This window comes from Aquila chrysaetos, chromosome 9, assembly GCF_900496995.4.
Source record: "Aquila chrysaetos chrysaetos chromosome 9, bAquChr1.4, whole genome shotgun sequence".
Classification (NCBI taxonomy): Eukaryota; Metazoa; Chordata; class Aves; order Accipitriformes; family Accipitridae; genus Aquila; species Aquila chrysaetos.
Genome location: NC_044012.1, coordinates 1,388,864 through 1,405,456, shown reverse-complemented (window position 1 = coordinate 1,405,456; position 16,593 = coordinate 1,388,864). Strand labels below are relative to the sequence as shown.

Below are 16,593 nucleotides of genomic sequence, written 5' to 3'. Positions count from 1 at the left end.
GCTGGAGGGGACGGGGGGTGCAGCAGCAGCCCGGGGGGGGGGGCGTGGACCCCCCCCCCTTCTGGCGTGGAGCCCCCGGGGCGCGATGTTTGTCCCCGCATAGCCGGGACCCGCGGGGGCCGTGGGGGTGGGTGCGTCCCGGGAGTCCCCCGGCTCCTACAACCCCCCCCCCCCCCAAAGCTCCCACCGCCCTGGACGGGCACCCACGGAGCTCCGGGGTACCGGGGAACCGGGGCCGCTGGCGGGCGGGGCGGCCCCGCCTCCCATCGGGGTGGGGCGGGGCGGGGCGGGGCGGTTCCCCCGTGGGCACCTGCGGGGCGGGACCGGGACCGGGACCGGGACTCACCTGCGGCTCCGCGGCGGCAGCGTCCCGATCCCTCCGGCACCGCACCGGCACCGGCACCGTACCGGCAGCTAGCCATGGGGCGGCGGGGGGGCTGCCCGGCCCCGCTCTGCCTCCTCCTCCTCCTCCTCCTCCAGGTGAGGGACGGGACCGTGGGACCCTGCCCGGGACCGTGGGACCCTGCCCGGGGCGGCGGGACCCTACCCGGGACTGATGTCTCTCTCCGGGCAGGCTGGTCACCGGCTGTGCGAGCGGGCAGCACCGTGCCAGCCCGGCTTTGCCAAAGAGACCTTCGCCTTCGCCGTGGAACCGGACGGCGTGGCGGCGGGACAGGTGCTGGGACACGGTAAGGCGGGGAGCCGTGGGGACGGGCTGGGTGCGGGGCACAGGGGTGGCCGTGGGGACGGAGCCGTGGCCGTGGGGACGGGCTGGGTGCGTGGCGCTGAGGGACGAAGCCGTGGGTCGGTGCTAGATCGGTGCCGGGGTGGCAACGGGGACGGTCTCTCCGTGGCTCCGTGGGGACGGGGCCGTGGGGACAGCGCCGTGGCGGCGGGGACGAGGCCGCGGTGGCGGGGACAGGCTCGGCGCGTACCGCCGCGGGTGGCAATGGGGACAGAGCCGTGGCTGAGCCTCCGCGCACGGCGGTGGGGCCACGCCGAGGGTCCGGGGCAGCGCTGGCACCGGTGTTCCCACCGCGGCAGAATGGCGTCGGGTCGCGGGGGCAGCGGGTGCCTCTCCCCGGGGTGCGCCGGCGCGGGCGGCGCTGACTCAGGCGGCGCAGACCTGTTGAGGCCGGCGGGCTGGGGCGTGGGGCCGCGCAGGCGCCCGTCCTGCCCCGCGCTTCGCCCGCCCGCGGGGTCCCGGCACCCGGGGTTCACGGGGGCGAATCCACGTTTCGTGGCCGCAGAGCAGAGCCCCTCGCGCAGCCTCCTCGGGCGGCTTTTGGTGTGGGGACGGTGGCGTCTCACCACGCTGGCACAAAATCCCCGTCCCGGTGTGGCGGGTGCCGGCGCTGAGCCCTGCCTGCGTGGCCATGGTGGCTGTGCCGGGCTGGGCCCCAGCCCGGACTGCCAGCGGCCTCCCTCTGCCGCGGCACCGAGCCCTGGCCGGGGCAGCCGGGTGCTGCCGGCCCTCGGGGTGCAGGGGAGGCACCGGGAAAAGGTGTGCCGGGGACCCGCTGCCGCTTTGGGGTGCCCTGCACATCTGCACCCCGCTGATCCGTGGTGCAGGCTCCCAGGGCAGCGCTTGGGCCATCGCCGTCTGCGCTGGTTAATGGCTGACGGTGGTGCCGGCACCGTGGTTTGCCGGGGGTGGCTGGGGTGGGCACGGGGCCGAGGGGTGCAGAGCACCGAGCACTGCAGTGGGGGCTTCCAAATCTCCCTGGCTCCGGAATGGCTTCGCCTGGGCTGCGGGTATCAAGCCAGGAGCCAGACCCTGCCCCACACCTCAGGAATTGCCCGTTCGTTAACCTTTGGTTGATCATTAACGAAGCTGCCGGGATGCAGCAGCCTGTGTCCATTAGGGCTGTGCCTGATAGCAGGGTCACGGGCAGCTACGCGGCCTCGGCGCCTCCAGTGCCGGGACCTGCTGGAAATCCCCATCCCAGCACCAGCACTTCCAGTTTTGGGTCCTGGGGGGAGGGAAGGGGACGTCTGCCCATACGCGCCATGTGCCAGCCTGGTGATGCCCCCCCCCCGGCTCGGCAATGCCGCCCCCCGCGCCATGCAGCGCACCAAAGCCTGCGGCCAGGCCGCGGCGAGGGCGGGCTGACGAGCCGGCCTGTAATTAGGCTGATGAGTTGAGCGCGGTGTTTTCCCTCCAACAGGTCCGGACAGGCCCCGCGTGGCGCCTGGGCCGGGGAGGCGAACACCTGCACGGGGGCCATGGCGTCCCCGGGGCCGGGTCGGGACCCTACGGTTGTGCTCGGCGGGTGGCGTGGGGTGGGGGGCTGTCTCTGGGGTGTCATGGCCCCACGGGACATGGCGGAGGCTGGGACGCTGCCCCATCAGCCGTGGGCGGGGGAACCTCGAGAGTCTGAAGTCACAGCGAAACTCGGGTGACGTCAGCGGGTGCGCTGGCGGGACGTGCCGCTCAAAGCACCTTCGCCCCGGCTGCCCGCGGGGTGACGCGAGCTACCCCGCCGCCACCGCCGCCGGTTTCCGCCCCGGCAGAGCCGTGTTTGCGCAACCCACGCGGCCGGCGTGGTCACCGCCGGGGTGGTGGCAGCCGGGGTTGGTGGCACCCGGCTCTGCCCGTGAGTCAGCCCGTGCCCAGCCCCGGCGAGACGCCGCAGGATGTGGGGTGGCTTGGGGGGGGGGGGGGCTGCCCTGGTCCCCATCCCGGTGCGGGGTCTCATCCCCCTGCCCCGGTCGGCAGACTGGTAATGCAGGGGGTCCCAGCGCCCCGTGGGTGGTGGCAGGGGGGCCTGGAAGGGGGGGATCCCCCCCAAGGGACCCCCCCCCCAGCTCTCCTCGCCTCCTGTCCCATTGCTCCCGGAGAGGAGAGGGGCCCCCTGGTTCCCAGCCCCGGGGAGGGGAGGGCTGGGGAGGGCTGGGGACAGCTTTCCTTCAACCCAGGAGCTGGAAAAACAGGTTGTGCATGGCCGGGTGGGAAGGGGGGGGGGAGCGGGCGCTGAGCACCGAGCACTCATTGCACTCGGTGTGGGGCTGGGGGCTGAGAACTGCCCACTCGCTGCACCCATCCGGCGTGGTGCCAGGTACCGGGTGCCAAGCGCTGCGCCTGCGCCCATGGGTGCCGGGATGCCTCTCCCCGCCGCCAGCCCCCGCTGCGGCAGCACCCGGCCTGTCCTGGCACGTTCCTGCCCAGCCGGCCTCACCGGCTCCCCCAGCCTTTGCCGGGGGTCCCGCCGTGGGGCCGAGCCGGGCTGGCATCGTGCCGGCGCGTCCTCCCCGGCTGCCCGGGCTGGGTTGGGGGCCACCGTGGCGAACAGGGGGCGGCAGCCCCCGGCCCAGGGCTCGGTGATCGCTCCCCACCCGCCTCCGTCCCGCCGCCACCTCCGAATTCCTGGGCTGTTCGCGGCCTGACGTAACCCCACGGGATGGCGGAACCGGCCCCGGCAGCGGCCCTCGTGCCCGGCGTTGGGGCGTGCGGCTCTGCCTCCCACCCCGGGCACGTCGCCTTCCCGCGGCGCAGCCCCGACGCCCGCTCTGCGCGGCGCGGGTCACGCCGGGGCTGACGGCGGCTGCGCTGGCAAGGGCTCCGGCCGGGGTGCCGCTGGCTCAAACAAACCATCTCCCAGACAAAGGGTGTTTGTTCGGGAGCTCCCGGCAGCGCGGTCCCGGCTCATGTGATGCCTGTTGACCGCCGAAGCACCATTCGGAGCCTCCCGCCGGGCTGGCCGCGGCCTCCCGCGTGCCGGTCCCGGCTCGTACCGCGCCCCAGCAGGGTGCCAAGGTGGTGACGCCAGGACACCATCTGCCCCGGTCTGTGGTGGGTGCCTGCTGTCCCTGGGGACCCCCAGCAGCAGAGGCGTCGGAGGTCCCGAAGGGCGCCTGGGCAGGTTGGGTGCCCCGGCTGCCCCCCTGTGCCGCGAGGGCACCGGGGCCGGCACCTGCCTGCCGCACAGGTTGATGTCCCTGCTGCGGACGCATGGGTATGGTCCCCGGCCGTGCGGGGGCTTGGGGACCCCACGGGTCCCCAGGCACCGGGTCAATGTAATCCACCAGCCCGCAGTGCCCTGTGGATCAGCTGCTGGGGGGCTGGGTACCAGCGCAGATGAGCGGGTGCTGCCCTTGTTTTTATCTGAAAAGCAGCCAGAGCAGCAGCACCCTCTGCCCGCTGGCACAGCAGCGGTGACGTGCCGCACACGGGGATGCGCTATGCCATGGGGATGTGACACAAGGCAGGGACGTGCCCTGCGTGGGGATGTGCCGTACACGGTGCTATAGACGTGGCTGTGCCACGCGCAGCAGAGACGCGCTGTGCTGAGTGCCGTTTGCCCCGTTGTCACGGGCCGGTGGAGATCCCATGGTACAGCAGGTTGTGCCGTGCCCAATCCCGCACCAAAGCCACGGCAAGGATGCACCGTGCGTCATGCTGCACTCCCTGCCCATGCCCAAGACAGGATCCCGGCAGGGCGCGTGGCACCGTGCGTGGTGCATCCCTGCCACGCCTGTGACCCCCACGGTCCCCCCCTCCGTGCCTCTGAGCCGTGGCCGTGCTGCGTGTGTCCGTGTCATGCTGTCTTGCACCCTCCTGCCTGCCCGTCCCGCGGTGCCTGCCCTGCCCTCGGCAGCTCCCTCCGGGGCAGCACCGGGAGCTCCCTGCCCACTCGCTCTCCCTGTCCCCAGTGAGTTTTGTGGACTGCGGCGAGCAGCGGCACACCACGTACCTCTCGGATGACTCGCGCTTCAAGGTGAGCGGGGACGGCGTCGTCTCTGCGACCCGGCCTCTGCAGCTCCGGCAGCGGGAGATCAGCTTCTCCGTCCATGCCTGGGACGCCGCAGGCAAGAAGCATTTGGCCAGGGTGACCCTGCGCAGGCGGTGGCACCGCCGTCACCACCACCAGCAGGTAAAGCGCAGCCCCTCTCCCCGGGACCACTGCAGCCCCTCTCCCCAGGGCAGAGCGTGCAGAAGGCTCGGCAAGGTGCCAGCACCGAGCCGCGCCACTCTCCCCGCAGGACACGGAGCCCGATGTGCTGACCTTCCCCGAGCCCGGCCATGGCCTCCGGCGGCAGAAGAGGGACTGGGTCATCCCCCCCATCAACTGCCCCGAGAACGAGCGGGGGCCCTTCCCCAAGAAGCTGGTGCAGGTATGCGGCCCCGTGGGGACAGGGCACACGGCAGGGGGGTCCCTGGAGCACCGGGACCCCTCTAACCCCCCCTCCGCCTCGCCACCAGATCAAATCCAACAAGGACAAGGAGACCAAGGTTTTCTACGGCATCACGGGGCAGGGGGCGGACACCCCCCCCGTGGGTGTCTTCATCATTGAGCGGGAGACGGGGTGGCTGGAGGTGACGAAGCCGCTGGACCGGGAGAAGATCGACAAATACGTTGTGAGTGGGGGGGCGGGATGGGGAGGGGATGGTCCCTGGGGCCACGCGTGGGCTGACGGTGCCCCTCACAGCTCTTCTCCCACGCGGTGGCGGCCAACGGGCAGCCCGTGGAGGACCCCATGGAGATCATCATCACCGTGACGGACCAGAACGACAACCGGCCCGTCTTCACCAAGCAAGTCTTCATCGGTTACATCGAGGAAAACGCGAAACCAGGTGCGTGGGGGAGCGGTGAGCCGGGGGCCTCGTGCAGACCCCTGAGCCGGAGCCGTGCTGGGGTGTCCAGTGGGTTTTGTCCCACAAGTAAAACCTCCCCTGCTTGTCCCCATGCCCAGGCACATCTGTGATGACCGTGAACGCCACGGATGCAGACGATGGGATCAACGTGAACAACGGCATCATCGGCTACTCCATCCTCAGCGAGGAGCCCAAGAGCGCGCAAAGGATGTTCACCATCGACCCACAGAAGGGTGTCATCAGCGTCATCGGCACAGGGCTGGACCGGGAGGTGGGCGCCCTTGCCGCGTCCTGGGGGACCACGTGGCAGCTCCGCGGTGGCACTTGCCGCAGGGAGCCGGGGATGCCAGAGCCCCGGTGTCTGGCTGGTTTGGGGACTTGTGATCCCTCGGTCACTGTCCCCTGCTCTGGGGTGTCTGCAGCCCCAAGCCCATCGGGGGTCTGTGCTGGGGACGTTGCAGGGCCCCCAGCCCTGCTGAGTCCCGGGAGCGGGTGCAGTGCCAGCCCTTCGGGTGGGCAGTGGGGACGTCGGCAAGCGTCTGTGCCGGCGGTGACCACCGTGGCTGGAGAAGGCTGGAATAGCAGGCAGGCCATGCTCCCGGAGGAGGGGGACACGCCGGACCCCATCCCTGCCCTAACAGTAGTGATTTCGGCTTGCAGACCACTCCCAACTACACGCTGATCATCCAGGCTGCGGACCAGGAGGGCAGTGGCCTGACCAACACTGCCACCGCCATCGTGGAAGTCACCGATGCCAACGACAACCCTCCTGTCTTCGACCCCACCGTGGTACCTGAGCCGGCTCCCACGAGCCACTGCCCTCCCCGGGCCATCATGGCATGAGCCCCTCCACCTCGGGGTGCCCGGGACCGTGTGGGTGACTGTCCCTGTCCCCTCTCTTGCAGTACGAGGGGACAGTGAACGAGAACGAGGTGGGGGTGGTGGTGGCCCGGCTGCACGTGACAGACCAGGACATGCAGGGCTCCCCTGCCTGGCAAGCCGTTTACCGCATCAAGAGTGGGGACCAGGATGGCGACTTCAGCATCACCACCGACCCCAAAACCAACGATGGCATTCTGAAAACTGCCAAGGTGGGTCCTGCCACCGGTGCCAGCTGCCCCGGTGCCAGCTGCCTCCCCGCCAGCACTGGCACTACCCCGGCTCCTCTCTCCTGCCCTCCTCCAGGGCCTGGATTATGAGACCAGGAGCCAGTACAACCTCCTGGTAACGGTGGAGAACGCTGTCCCCTTCGCCGTCCCCCTGTCGCTCTCCACGGCCAGCGTCCTGGTGCTGGTTGGGGACATGAACGAAGCGCCTGTCTTCGTGCCCCCCGTCAAGAGGGTGGAGGTGATGGAGGACCTGCCACTGGGGCACCAGATCACCTCCTACACGGCCCAGGACCCGGACAGGGATCAGAGGCAGAAAATCACGTGAGTGTGGCGGGGTCGGTGGCAGGGGGCCGTGCTGGGGTGCCCGAGGGGCTGCACTGTGCCCGCTGTGCCGTGTGCCCCTTCCCCCCCCCCGCTGCAGAGCATCCCGTCCCCCGCTGACCCCTCGCTTGCCCCAGGTACCGCATGGGCAGTGACCCCGCAGGGTGGCTGGCCATCGACCCCGAGAACGGCTTCGTCACGGTAGCCCAGCCACTGGACCGGGAGTCGGTGCACGCCATCAACAGCACCTACAAGGCCATCGTCCTGGCTGTGGACAGCGGTGAGGAGCGCCCTTCCTCGCCCCTTGGGAAGGGGCTGCTGCCGCCCACCCGTGTCCCACTGGGGCTCCTGGGGCAGGGGTCGGGACCGGGACCCCCTCCCCAGGTGCCTTGCTAACCTCCGGCCCCACAGGGTCGCCGGATGCCACCGGCACGGGGACGCTGCTCCTCCTCCTCCAGGACGTGAACGACAACGGGCCCATGCCAGAGCCCCGGTTCTTCGACATCTGCAGCCGGCAGCCCGAGCAGCAGATGCTGAACATCGTCGACAAGGACCTGCCCCCCAACACCTACCCCTTCCAGGCAGCGCTGGAGCACGGCTCCAGTGCCAACTGGACTGTCAAGGTGACCGGACAAGGTAAGGTGCTGCCTGGTCTGGCTTGGCCACCCGCCCTTGGCGTGGGGTGGTGGGGAGATGCCGAGTGAGGGCCAGATCCCAGCCCCCCCTTGGCTCTCTGTGCCCCCCCAAGCGCAGCCGGTGCTGGCCCCTGTGATAGGCACCAGGCTGGGGAACTGCCACATGGCAAAGCCCTGCACCGGTGTCAAGGGCGTCCCTAAACCGGGGAAGCGGGGACCTGTCTCTGAGCCCAACCCCTCTCTCTGCTGCGCAAGACCTGCTGGTGCTGAGCCTGGTGAAGGAGCTGGAGCCGGGGGAGTACAGCATCTTCCTGAGGCTGACGGACAGCCAGGGCAAGGCGCAGGTGACGCCGGTGAAAGCTCAGGTGTGCGACTGCGAAGGGCCGGCCAAAAACTGCGAGCGGCGAGCGTTCATCGCCAGCGGCTTGGGCGTCCCCGCCATCCTCAGCATCCTGGGGGCCATCCTGGCGCTGCTGAGTGAGTACCACGGGACAGGGACGGGATGGGGACAGGGCCACCCTTGCCCCGACGCCCTGACACCGCTGCCCTCTGCTCGCAGTCCTGCTGCTGCTGCTGCTGCTCTTCGCCAGGCGGAGGAAGGTGGTGAAGGAGCCGCTGCTCCCGCCCGAGGACGACATGCGGGACAACGTCTACCACTACGACGAGGAAGGCGGCGGCGAGGAGGACCAGGTGGGATGACGGTGCCGGACCGGTCCCTGCCTGTGGAATCCCTGCGGCACCCTCCCTGCGGCCGGTGGTGGCCTTGCTCCCCGAGCCGCAACGGATGCTTGGGGTGCACCAGGCTGCTGCGGACCTGCTCGCCCCCGTGTCCCCTCCTGCAGTCACCCAGTACCCTGCACACCCTGGTGCCCCGAGTCGCAGCGCGGCAATGCCTGTGGTTGTCCCTCGAGTGTCGTCTCCTCATGTCCCCCCTTCTCCATCCCCATGCAGGACTATGACCTGAGCCAGCTGCACCGGGGCCTGGACGCCCGCCCAGAGGTGATCCGCAACGACGTGGCCCCCCCCGCTGATGGCCGCCCCCCAGTACCGGCCCCGGCCCGCCAACCCCGATGAGATCGGAAACTTCATCGATGAGGTGAGCCCTGGCCCCATGTGGTGCTCAGGGGGGGGGGAACCAGGGGGATGAAGCCCCTCATCCATGCAGGCACCATTGGAGTGCCCCCCAGCCCAGGGGGAACGGGCGCTGACCCCTCTGCCCCCCCCCCCCCCCCCCAGAACCTGAAAGCGGCCGACACGGACCCCACGGCCCCCCCCCTACGACTCCCTGCTGGTGTTCGACTACGAGGGCAGCGGCTCGGAGGCCACCTCGCTCAGCTCCCTCAACTCCTCTGCTTCCGACCGCGACCAGGACTACGACTACCTCAACGACTGGGGCAGCCGCTTCAAGAAGCTGGCAGACCTCTACGGCGGCGGGGAGGAGGATGACTAGGATCCTCCCGTGGCTCCGGTCCGGCCGGCAGCCGCCCAGCGCAGGCAGCTCACCTCATTTCACCCAACTGGACTCACGTCGGTCTTTGCCCCGGGGGGTGGCCGAACCCCCCTCCAACACCCCCTCAACCTGGTATCCACATCCCCCATGTTCAGTGCAGGGGAAGCTTGGGGTCACTGGGGCTGGGAGGGGGGCGGTTTGGGGACCCTGTGTGTTTCCTGGCCCCCCCTCGGCTCCAGGTGGGACATGGAGCCATTTGGTCTGTTCCCCGTCCTGGAGCCAAGGTGCTCTGGCTGCGCGGGCCAGGATCAGCTCCTCTTCCCCGGCAGGGACAGGCCCTGTTGCCTCCCTCCCTTTGCCGTGGGGGGAAAAAAGCGTTTCTCCGGCGCTCTCTGAAATACCTCGTGCTCCCAGCTCCGACACAAGTGCCAACCTGCCGCCGCGCTCGGCTCGCAAACCTGGCACCGGAGAAGCAGGGCGGCCCCAGCAATGTGCCTCTGCTGGAGAGGGGTGAGGTGATCGATAAACGCAGACCAAAGATGTGCCGTCACGTGCTATACGTGAGGGAATTATATTTGATAGAGTACATACAGGCAGATCTCTATTTTTCTGTATCCCAAATTATGATATGATTTCCTTCTGTCGTGCCAGGTGTAATTATTGTGCAGTCAATGAAAGGCGCTTTTGGAAATCAAATGGCTTTACTGAAATTCTGAACAATGTGTTTAGCTGTTGTCGTGGTTTGTATTTTTTATCATGGGAAAAGGTTCTGATGCCCTCTGGGAAGCCAGCAATGGTCTAGTGTTAATTGATTCTATGGTTTTTATATAAAATTTAAATAATAAATTCTTTTAAGAAAACCGAAAGTCCTTTTCTCTGTGTGTAGCTCTGCTGGTTTCACTGCCTGTGTCTGTACTCAGAGGCTGGCCTGCCCTGCAGAGAGCCGTTCCTCCGTGCAGCTATGGCTGCTGCTGCCTCCGAAGGGCAGATGGCAAATGCCCGGCTCTGTGTAACAGGGATGGATCCGTACCACAGCACGTGTTTTCTCAGCACCAGGGGCCGTGAGGAGGCAGGGCTGGCAGCTAGCAGCAGGTCATGGCTTTGCCTCGTGCCGAGTCTGCCTGGACAGGCCCTAGGGAAAGAAGCAGCAGGACATGGCATGAAAAATCCAGCTTGTGCCTTATCATGGTGGCTGCGCCTTGCGTGCGCAGTGCCGGGCCTAACACCCTGACCTGCGTGGGCCACGCAGCAGAGGCGAGGCTGTTAGCAAGTGTGAGAGATCACTGATGTTTGCCCAACCCTGTAATTGCTCTGACCGCCCTTCAGAGGCCCTACCCAGTAAGGAAATGCAAAAGAATAACGTACCTCACGGTGCTTTAAGGCTTTCAAAGATGCAGCAGCCTAGGAGGCTGGCAAAGGATTTGCAGTCATCCTGCCTTGTTAGTCCTCGGCAGGCAAGCTGCTGATTTATGTACTTTGCAACATACACATAAGCTGTTTATTCCAAAAGCAAGTCTGGCCACTGACCCCAAGAGCAGGTGGTAATGCCCATGTTGCACACTTCTGCCTCTACACCCCCATTACGATATGGAAATGTGTTTGGGCTCTCCCTTTGTAGACAGAACTGTTTTCTCAATGCAAGACGCTAATTTTTGCTGGATGCAGCCAGAGCTTGTGCTCGGGGCAGGGGCAAGCCTTGGGGTGGGAGCTCCCCTGAAATACCTGACCTGCCAGAGGTGTGGATGCTGTTGACGACATCTGTGGGGAGCAGGGACAACGGCCTACATTGCCCGCCTCCCACTCCGGCGTCAGGCCAAGCCTGGCCGGGCAGGGGACAGCTGTATCCCCTGCTCTCCCTGCTGGGAAGAAGACGAGACCCGAGCTGCCGTAAGCGAGCGGCAGCAGCCACCGGAGCGGGCAGCGGTGCCCGGGCCCCAAGATGGCGCCGCCCCACCCAAGATGGCGGCGGGCGGGCGGCTCCCCCGAGATGGCGGCGGGCGGTGTCGCTCCGCCCCTTTCCCCGACCTCCCCAAAATGGCGGCGGAGAGCCGCGCTCCTCCCCCCTCGCCCGACCTCCTCAAGATGGCGGCAGAGAGCCTCGCTCCGCCCCTTCCCCCGACCTCCCCAAGATGGCGGCGGAGAGCCTCGCTCCTCCCCCTCGCCCGACCTCCCCAAGATGGCGGCGGAGAGCCGCGCTCCTCCCCTTCACGGCGGCCCCAACATGGCGGGCGGCGCGGAGCCGGGCCCGGAGCTGGCGCGGGTGGTGGAGGCGTTGGAGCTGCTGCTGGGGCGGCGGCAGCCCGCTGCGCCCGGTGAGCGGGACGGCGAAGCCGGGCCCGGCCCAGAAGGTGCCCTACGACCGGAGACGCTGCGCAGCAACTCGGCGGCCCTGGAGGAGCGGCTGCGGAGGGCGCCGGGCTGGGCGGCGCTCCGCGGCCTGCGCGATGCCGTGCTGGCCCGGGCCCCCGGGCTGGCCGCCGGGGCGGCGGGCGAGGCCGAGCCGGGCTGGGCCGCCGCCTGCGGGCTGCTGGCGCTGCTGCTGTGCCTGAAGGAGCGGCTGGCCGCGCTCGCCGCCGCCCCCCGCCGCCCCCGGGGCCGGGCCCGGGGCCGCGCCGCCGCCCAGCGCCGACACGCTGAGCGTGGGACAGGACCGGGCCGTGGGGCGGGCGCTGCGGGCCGCCGTGGGCCTGGGCCTGGTGCCCTACCTGCCGCCGGGCGTGGGGCAGCGCCCGGGGCCCCCCGCGCCGCCACCGGCGCCGCCGGCCAGCCGCGGGGCCCGGCTCCACGCCGCCACCGCCGCCCTGGCCGAGCTGACCGAGCACCCCGCGCTGGGCGGCCCGCTCCTCGCCCGACACCTCGGCCTGCTCCTCGCCGGCCTCTGCCTGCTGGGCCACGGCCCCGCCGCCCACAGCGAGGTCCGTGGGTCCCCTCTCCTCCCGCTCCCCCTGCGCGGTTTGGTGCCGGCGCGGGCACCCGGCCCTGCCAAAAACCCGTCGGGGTCACCGGCCTCGCCGGAGCCCGCCCGGCGGCACCGCCGCATATGCTCCATGGCCGTGCTGGCCTCCCGCTCGCTGAGCCCTCACCGGGCCGCCTGACCACGTTCATCTCCGTGCAAGGGAAGAGATAGGAGCCGGGGAGCCCGGCGAGGGGCTGGAGGGGCACCGGCACGCGGTCGGGACCGGCGGGCTTAGTGCCGGCGGCCAGGCTGTCGTCCCCACCGCGGGGTTTGTTTTTTCCAGGGTGTTTCGGAAGCGGAGCGAGCGCGGTGCCGGGAGGCCCTGCGACACATCCTGGACCGCGTCTACCAGCCGCTGGCGGTGCGGGAGCTGCTCGTCCTGCAGGGCCGGCCCAAGCAGGTACCCAGCGGCGGCGGGGCCGTCCCCGGCGCGGGGCGCGTACCGCCGGCGGTGCCGGGACTGTTTGTTCCCGCGCTCCAAGGGTGCCTTTGCTGCTCGCCTGCAAATGTTCTTACACCTTAAAAACCAGTTTGGTGCAGCACTCCCGTCCCCGAGCGCCGTGTGAACACGCGGGCGAAGCCGCTGGGCTTGCGTCACTCGCGCGGCGGCAGCCCGGGCCCTGCTGTAGAGGGGTGTGCGCGCGTGGGTGTGCGCGGACTCGGGGACTCTCATCGCGGCACGTGCCGCCTTGGCTTGGCAGTTACGTCCGCTCTGCCTGGCCAAGCCAAGCGCCTTCTCTTCCAGAACCTGCCCCTTTCCACTTGAGGGGATGAAGCGGCGCTGCCTCGGCACCGGCTGCTCTTCGTGGCCGTTTCTGAGGCTGCGTGGTGGCAGTGGGGAGGAGGAGATGGGGAGCGGGTGCTGTCTGGGGAGACCTTTGTGTTGTGTTTAGAGAGTCCCCAGGGAAGGGACCGCATCCCAGCTCCAAGCAGGTGCTGTGGGTGGGCGTGTGCCCACCTGCCATGTCACGGTTCGGGGTCAGGATGCGAGCAGCTGCTGGTGCGCATGCAGGACAGCATGGGGCCGCTGGCTCAGGCACAGCTCTGTGCCGCACGCTGACCCTCCGGCTGGGATCGTGCACAATTCCCGAGCTGGCTGTCCCACGTGCGAGGGCTGCAGAGGGTCCGTGCGAGGAGCTTGCTTGTACGGGGCAGCACTCTCAGTGCGTGCTGTGGTTCTTCCACGCAAAAGCAGGGGTCTCCTGGTTAAACAAAAGCCAAGCTGACATCCCAAGCTGATATTTGCACAGTGCCCGTAATAACACGCTTTAACTTTTGGTCAGCCCTGAGCTGGTCAGGCATTTGGACTAGATGATTGTCGTAGGTCCCTTCCAACTGAAAATATTCTGTTCTCTTCTGTCCTCCCCAGTACAGCAGTGCTGGCCTGCCTCACTCCTCGGGGTGTCCGAGCAAGCACCTCCATTTGAACCGCTTGCTTTGTGGGTTTGCAGCCTCCAGACAGCTCTGCTGTTTGTGCTGTCGCGGGGGGATTGCTTTGCTTGACCAGGGAGCCTGCGGGCTCGCAGTGCCACCTCCGCAGCCCAGTGCTTTGTGCCGGGTCCTGGCAGGGGTCACTGCTGCAGACCTCTTACCTGCATCAAACCCAACTTGTCCCCTGAGCTCCCTGTGCATCATTTTGGTAACAAGGCAGTCAGAGCTGCTGCCTGACCCTGAGAGGCTTTAATTAAAGGAGGGAAGCTCTGCACGAGGGGATGCTCCTGGGAAGGCTGGCCTCTCTCATTAAGCCCTAATTTGCTTTGTGCCACTGGATGAAGAAGTGATTTATTTAAAACCTTTCCCTGTCCTGTGTTCCTATCTGGTCTCAAGTCCTGCAGGGCAGAGTGCAGGCTGTTTGCCTGTTAGTGGGGGTTTGCACAGGAGTGTGCAAATATGCTCCTTAGCCTGCTCCTTTGTTTCCTTTCAGAGTCCTCCCTCTCCTGGGGAAGAAACAAAGCCGGCCCTTGTGCGGGCTCCAGCATGGCTGCGGCGCCTTTGTGGTCAGCTGCTCTCTGAGAGACTAATGAGACCCAACGGGGTTCAGGCTGTGGTTCGGGGCATCATGGAGGGAACAGGCGGTGAGTAGGGTGCTATGACGCTGCTCTTGGCTTCCAGGATAGCAGATTAAAAGAGACTGTGATGATGTGTCTGAGACGTTTCATCCCATGAGAGGCCCAGGAAAGACAGTGCTGTCAGAGCACTGAAATGGGAAACAGCTTTTGTCAGGCCAAGCTGACTCTGTAACAGTCACGCAGATTTTGCCTCTGACTATGCTGAACTCCCAAACGGTGAATGCCTTTCAACTGCAAATGCCTTTGGTTCGGTGTACACCATCATGTTTGAGGTCCAGACTGAAAGCCTCCGAACTCATCTAGTCTGTTTATGCCTCCATGGGGTCCCACCTTGTGCGTGTACGGAGCGCAGTTCGCTCCAAGGAGCTGCACTGGTGCTGGTTTGGTGGGAGCTGTGCTTGGTGCTGGGCTGTGAGCAGCTGCAGGTGGAGTGAGACCTGTCCCGCGCCGGGGCTCGGCAGCCTTGCTCCTCTGCTCTCCATTTCCCACCAGGGAGGGAAACTGTTGCTCTCTAAAAGCTGAATCCCGCAGTTTTTAGTGCCAAAGCCTCCTCTGGCCAATACCAACCTGATGCACTGTCCAGGCATGACCTCCTTCCACCTTTTGGCTCATACACCTACTTGTAGAAGTTTTTTTCCAGTATCAAAGGTCTTGGGCAATAGTTTTTCCCCTTCTGTCATTAAATTCAGATGTCACCTGGAAGATACTTGGTTTAAAGAGAATAATGAAAGCTAGAAATCGAATTTTGGGCCAGAAACATCTGGCTTCAGCCAAAAATGGCCCTGCTGTTTGCTGTCAGTCTGAGCTGATCTTGGCTTTCTGCTGGTGTAGCAGGTGGCACTGGTGCTGAAGCAGCAGCTGTGGACTGGAGAAAATGTGACACGGTTGCAAAGATCCTGGCTTCCTGCCCGCAGCAGTGCCTTTCCCTTGAGGACTACTACAGACTGGTATGCCCCCAGGTAGGTCCCTCTCTTCCCCTCCCCGCAGCACACTGGCTCTGGCTGGGAACATGGAGCCAGCTCCCGGCTTGGAGAGCGTTGGTACTGTCGCTTCTGCTTGAGCGTGGCCTGGCTTGAGCCAGGACAACGTGATGTTTTTCTGCTGCTCTGGCAGTGGTACATGTTTCCACCCTACTTTTGAATTTTCCATATTTGATTGAAATGCTGGTTAATGTTGCCTGATCGGACGAGCTGTTCAGCGCTGAGCTATAAGGAGCTCTCTGCTGTGGAGCTCTTGCTTCCAGCCTTTGGCTATGGGAGTGGTGCAGGCTCTTGGTTTGAGCCCAGAAACGCATCCTGTGTTAACATGCGCACGGAAAGGAGACCGGCTCTTCCATATGTGGAATGTTGTGCCAAAATGTCCAATAAAGCAGCACGCAGGAGGCTCCTCAGTCTCCACTCGTGACTGCAAGGAGATGGCCTGCACCTCTTAAGAGGGGCTGCTGATCTTTATTCCTTTATCGTGGACTTTCCTTCCAGATTCTGGACTTGCTGCACATCCAGGACAAACTGACAGCGCGCCAGTTCCAGCGAGTGGCCACCACGACGCTGCTCACCATGGCGAAAGAGCACCCTCAGCTGGCAGAGAAGCACTTGCTCCAGCCCATGTTGGCACCGCTCCTGCGATGCTCGGAGACAGCAGGTACAGGCTGGTCTCTGCCGAGCCCCAGATCAGAGAAGGGTCTGGTTTCTCTCCTCGCTGATCTTTGTCTTTCCGTCAGAATTTTCTCGGGTTCGTGGCTGGGCTGCTGAGCGTGCAAGCCCAGCTCTGTCAGTTGTGAACGTGTCTGTGTGGCTGGGTGCACCATATTTACTAGCACTTGAGTCAAATTACTATCGTGTGAGAGCCAAGTAGTGGGGCTTCTGTCATGTGCTCTTTGGGAAACTCCCAGTCTGCCAGTCTCGTTTTGGGCTTCCGGACGGAAGCCATCGGTTCCCCACGCTGACCGAGCAGCTCTCTGGGGAATAATCCATCAAGAACTTGTGGTCTGCTTTGATTTGCTTGTAACCTTGCGGAGTTTACAACACTGCAGTGATATTTAGCACAGCTAACGAGAGCTCATTGGTTCCCATGCTGCCTTGATGGAGGGAAGGCAAGAGAAGTATCGAAGTGCTTTCCAGTGCTGGGCATGGACGGGTTGCTGTTCTGCTGGAGGCTCCTCGGCATGTGGGGGTGCTGATACTTCTGCCCTTTGTTTTCAGAGCTAGCAGTGGAAGATTTATCAGCAGGGACCGTGCTGGTGACAGAGGCAGAGCTCAGCAGCTGTGTGGAAGATGTGCTCAAGGTATCATGTCTGATTTGGGCCTGAGGGTAGGCGAGAAAACTACTTGAAGAAAGAGCTGGTTTGAGACTTTCTGAGCAATTCAGTGTGTGTGTTAGACCATGACAAAAACCAGCGTCTCCTGCAGTTGTGATGCCGAGGCAAGGCTGAGAGCTGCACAGAATAACCTCGTGTAC

The 16,593-nt window shown here is 65.8% G+C and overlaps 2 protein-coding genes and 1 long non-coding RNA gene across 4 annotated transcripts in view; 2 read left to right on the top strand and 1 right to left on the bottom strand.

Moving 5' to 3' along the window:
• The first annotated feature begins 311 nt into the window (after window positions 1-311).
• On the top strand, window positions 312-9,977 carry LOC115346507 (cadherin-1). Its single transcript, XM_030026598.2, is given in 18 exon segments — window positions 312-480; window positions 575-689; window positions 4,654-4,874; window positions 4,984-5,115; window positions 5,204-5,359; window positions 5,431-5,575; window positions 5,695-5,867; window positions 6,257-6,385; window positions 6,502-6,687; window positions 6,782-7,026; window positions 7,164-7,306; window positions 7,438-7,662; window positions 7,917-8,138; window positions 8,221-8,351; window positions 8,613-8,681; window positions 8,683-8,757; window positions 8,898-8,930; window positions 8,932-9,977. Coding segments are annotated over 18 exon segments (2,640 nt in total). The 5' UTR covers window positions 312-420; the 3' UTR covers window positions 9,112-9,977.
• Window positions 9,794-11,391, bottom strand: LOC115346514. 2 transcript variants are annotated; one of them, XR_003925152.1, is made up of 2 exons: window positions 11,279-11,391; window positions 9,794-10,243 (listed from the first exon to the last, which is right to left on the bottom strand). It is a non-coding gene; the product is annotated as an uncharacterized LOC115346514 (long non-coding RNA). The 2 variants fall into 2 exon arrangements; XR_005933102.1 differs by lacking the exon at window positions 11,279-11,391 and adding an exon at window positions 10,477-11,113.
• TANGO6 (transport and golgi organization 6 homolog) overlaps window positions 11,084-16,593 on the top strand; it is a 27,357-nt gene continuing 21,847 nt past the window's right edge. The window contains 7 exon segments of the mRNA XM_030026597.2: window positions 11,084-11,689; window positions 11,691-12,026; window positions 12,351-12,467; window positions 13,992-14,142; window positions 14,971-15,095; window positions 15,615-15,777; window positions 16,338-16,420. Coding sequence (XP_029882457.2) covers window positions 11,099-11,689; window positions 11,691-12,026; window positions 12,351-12,467; window positions 13,992-14,142; window positions 14,971-15,095; window positions 15,615-15,777; window positions 16,338-16,420 — 1,566 coding nt within the window. The 5' untranslated portion in view covers window positions 11,084-11,098.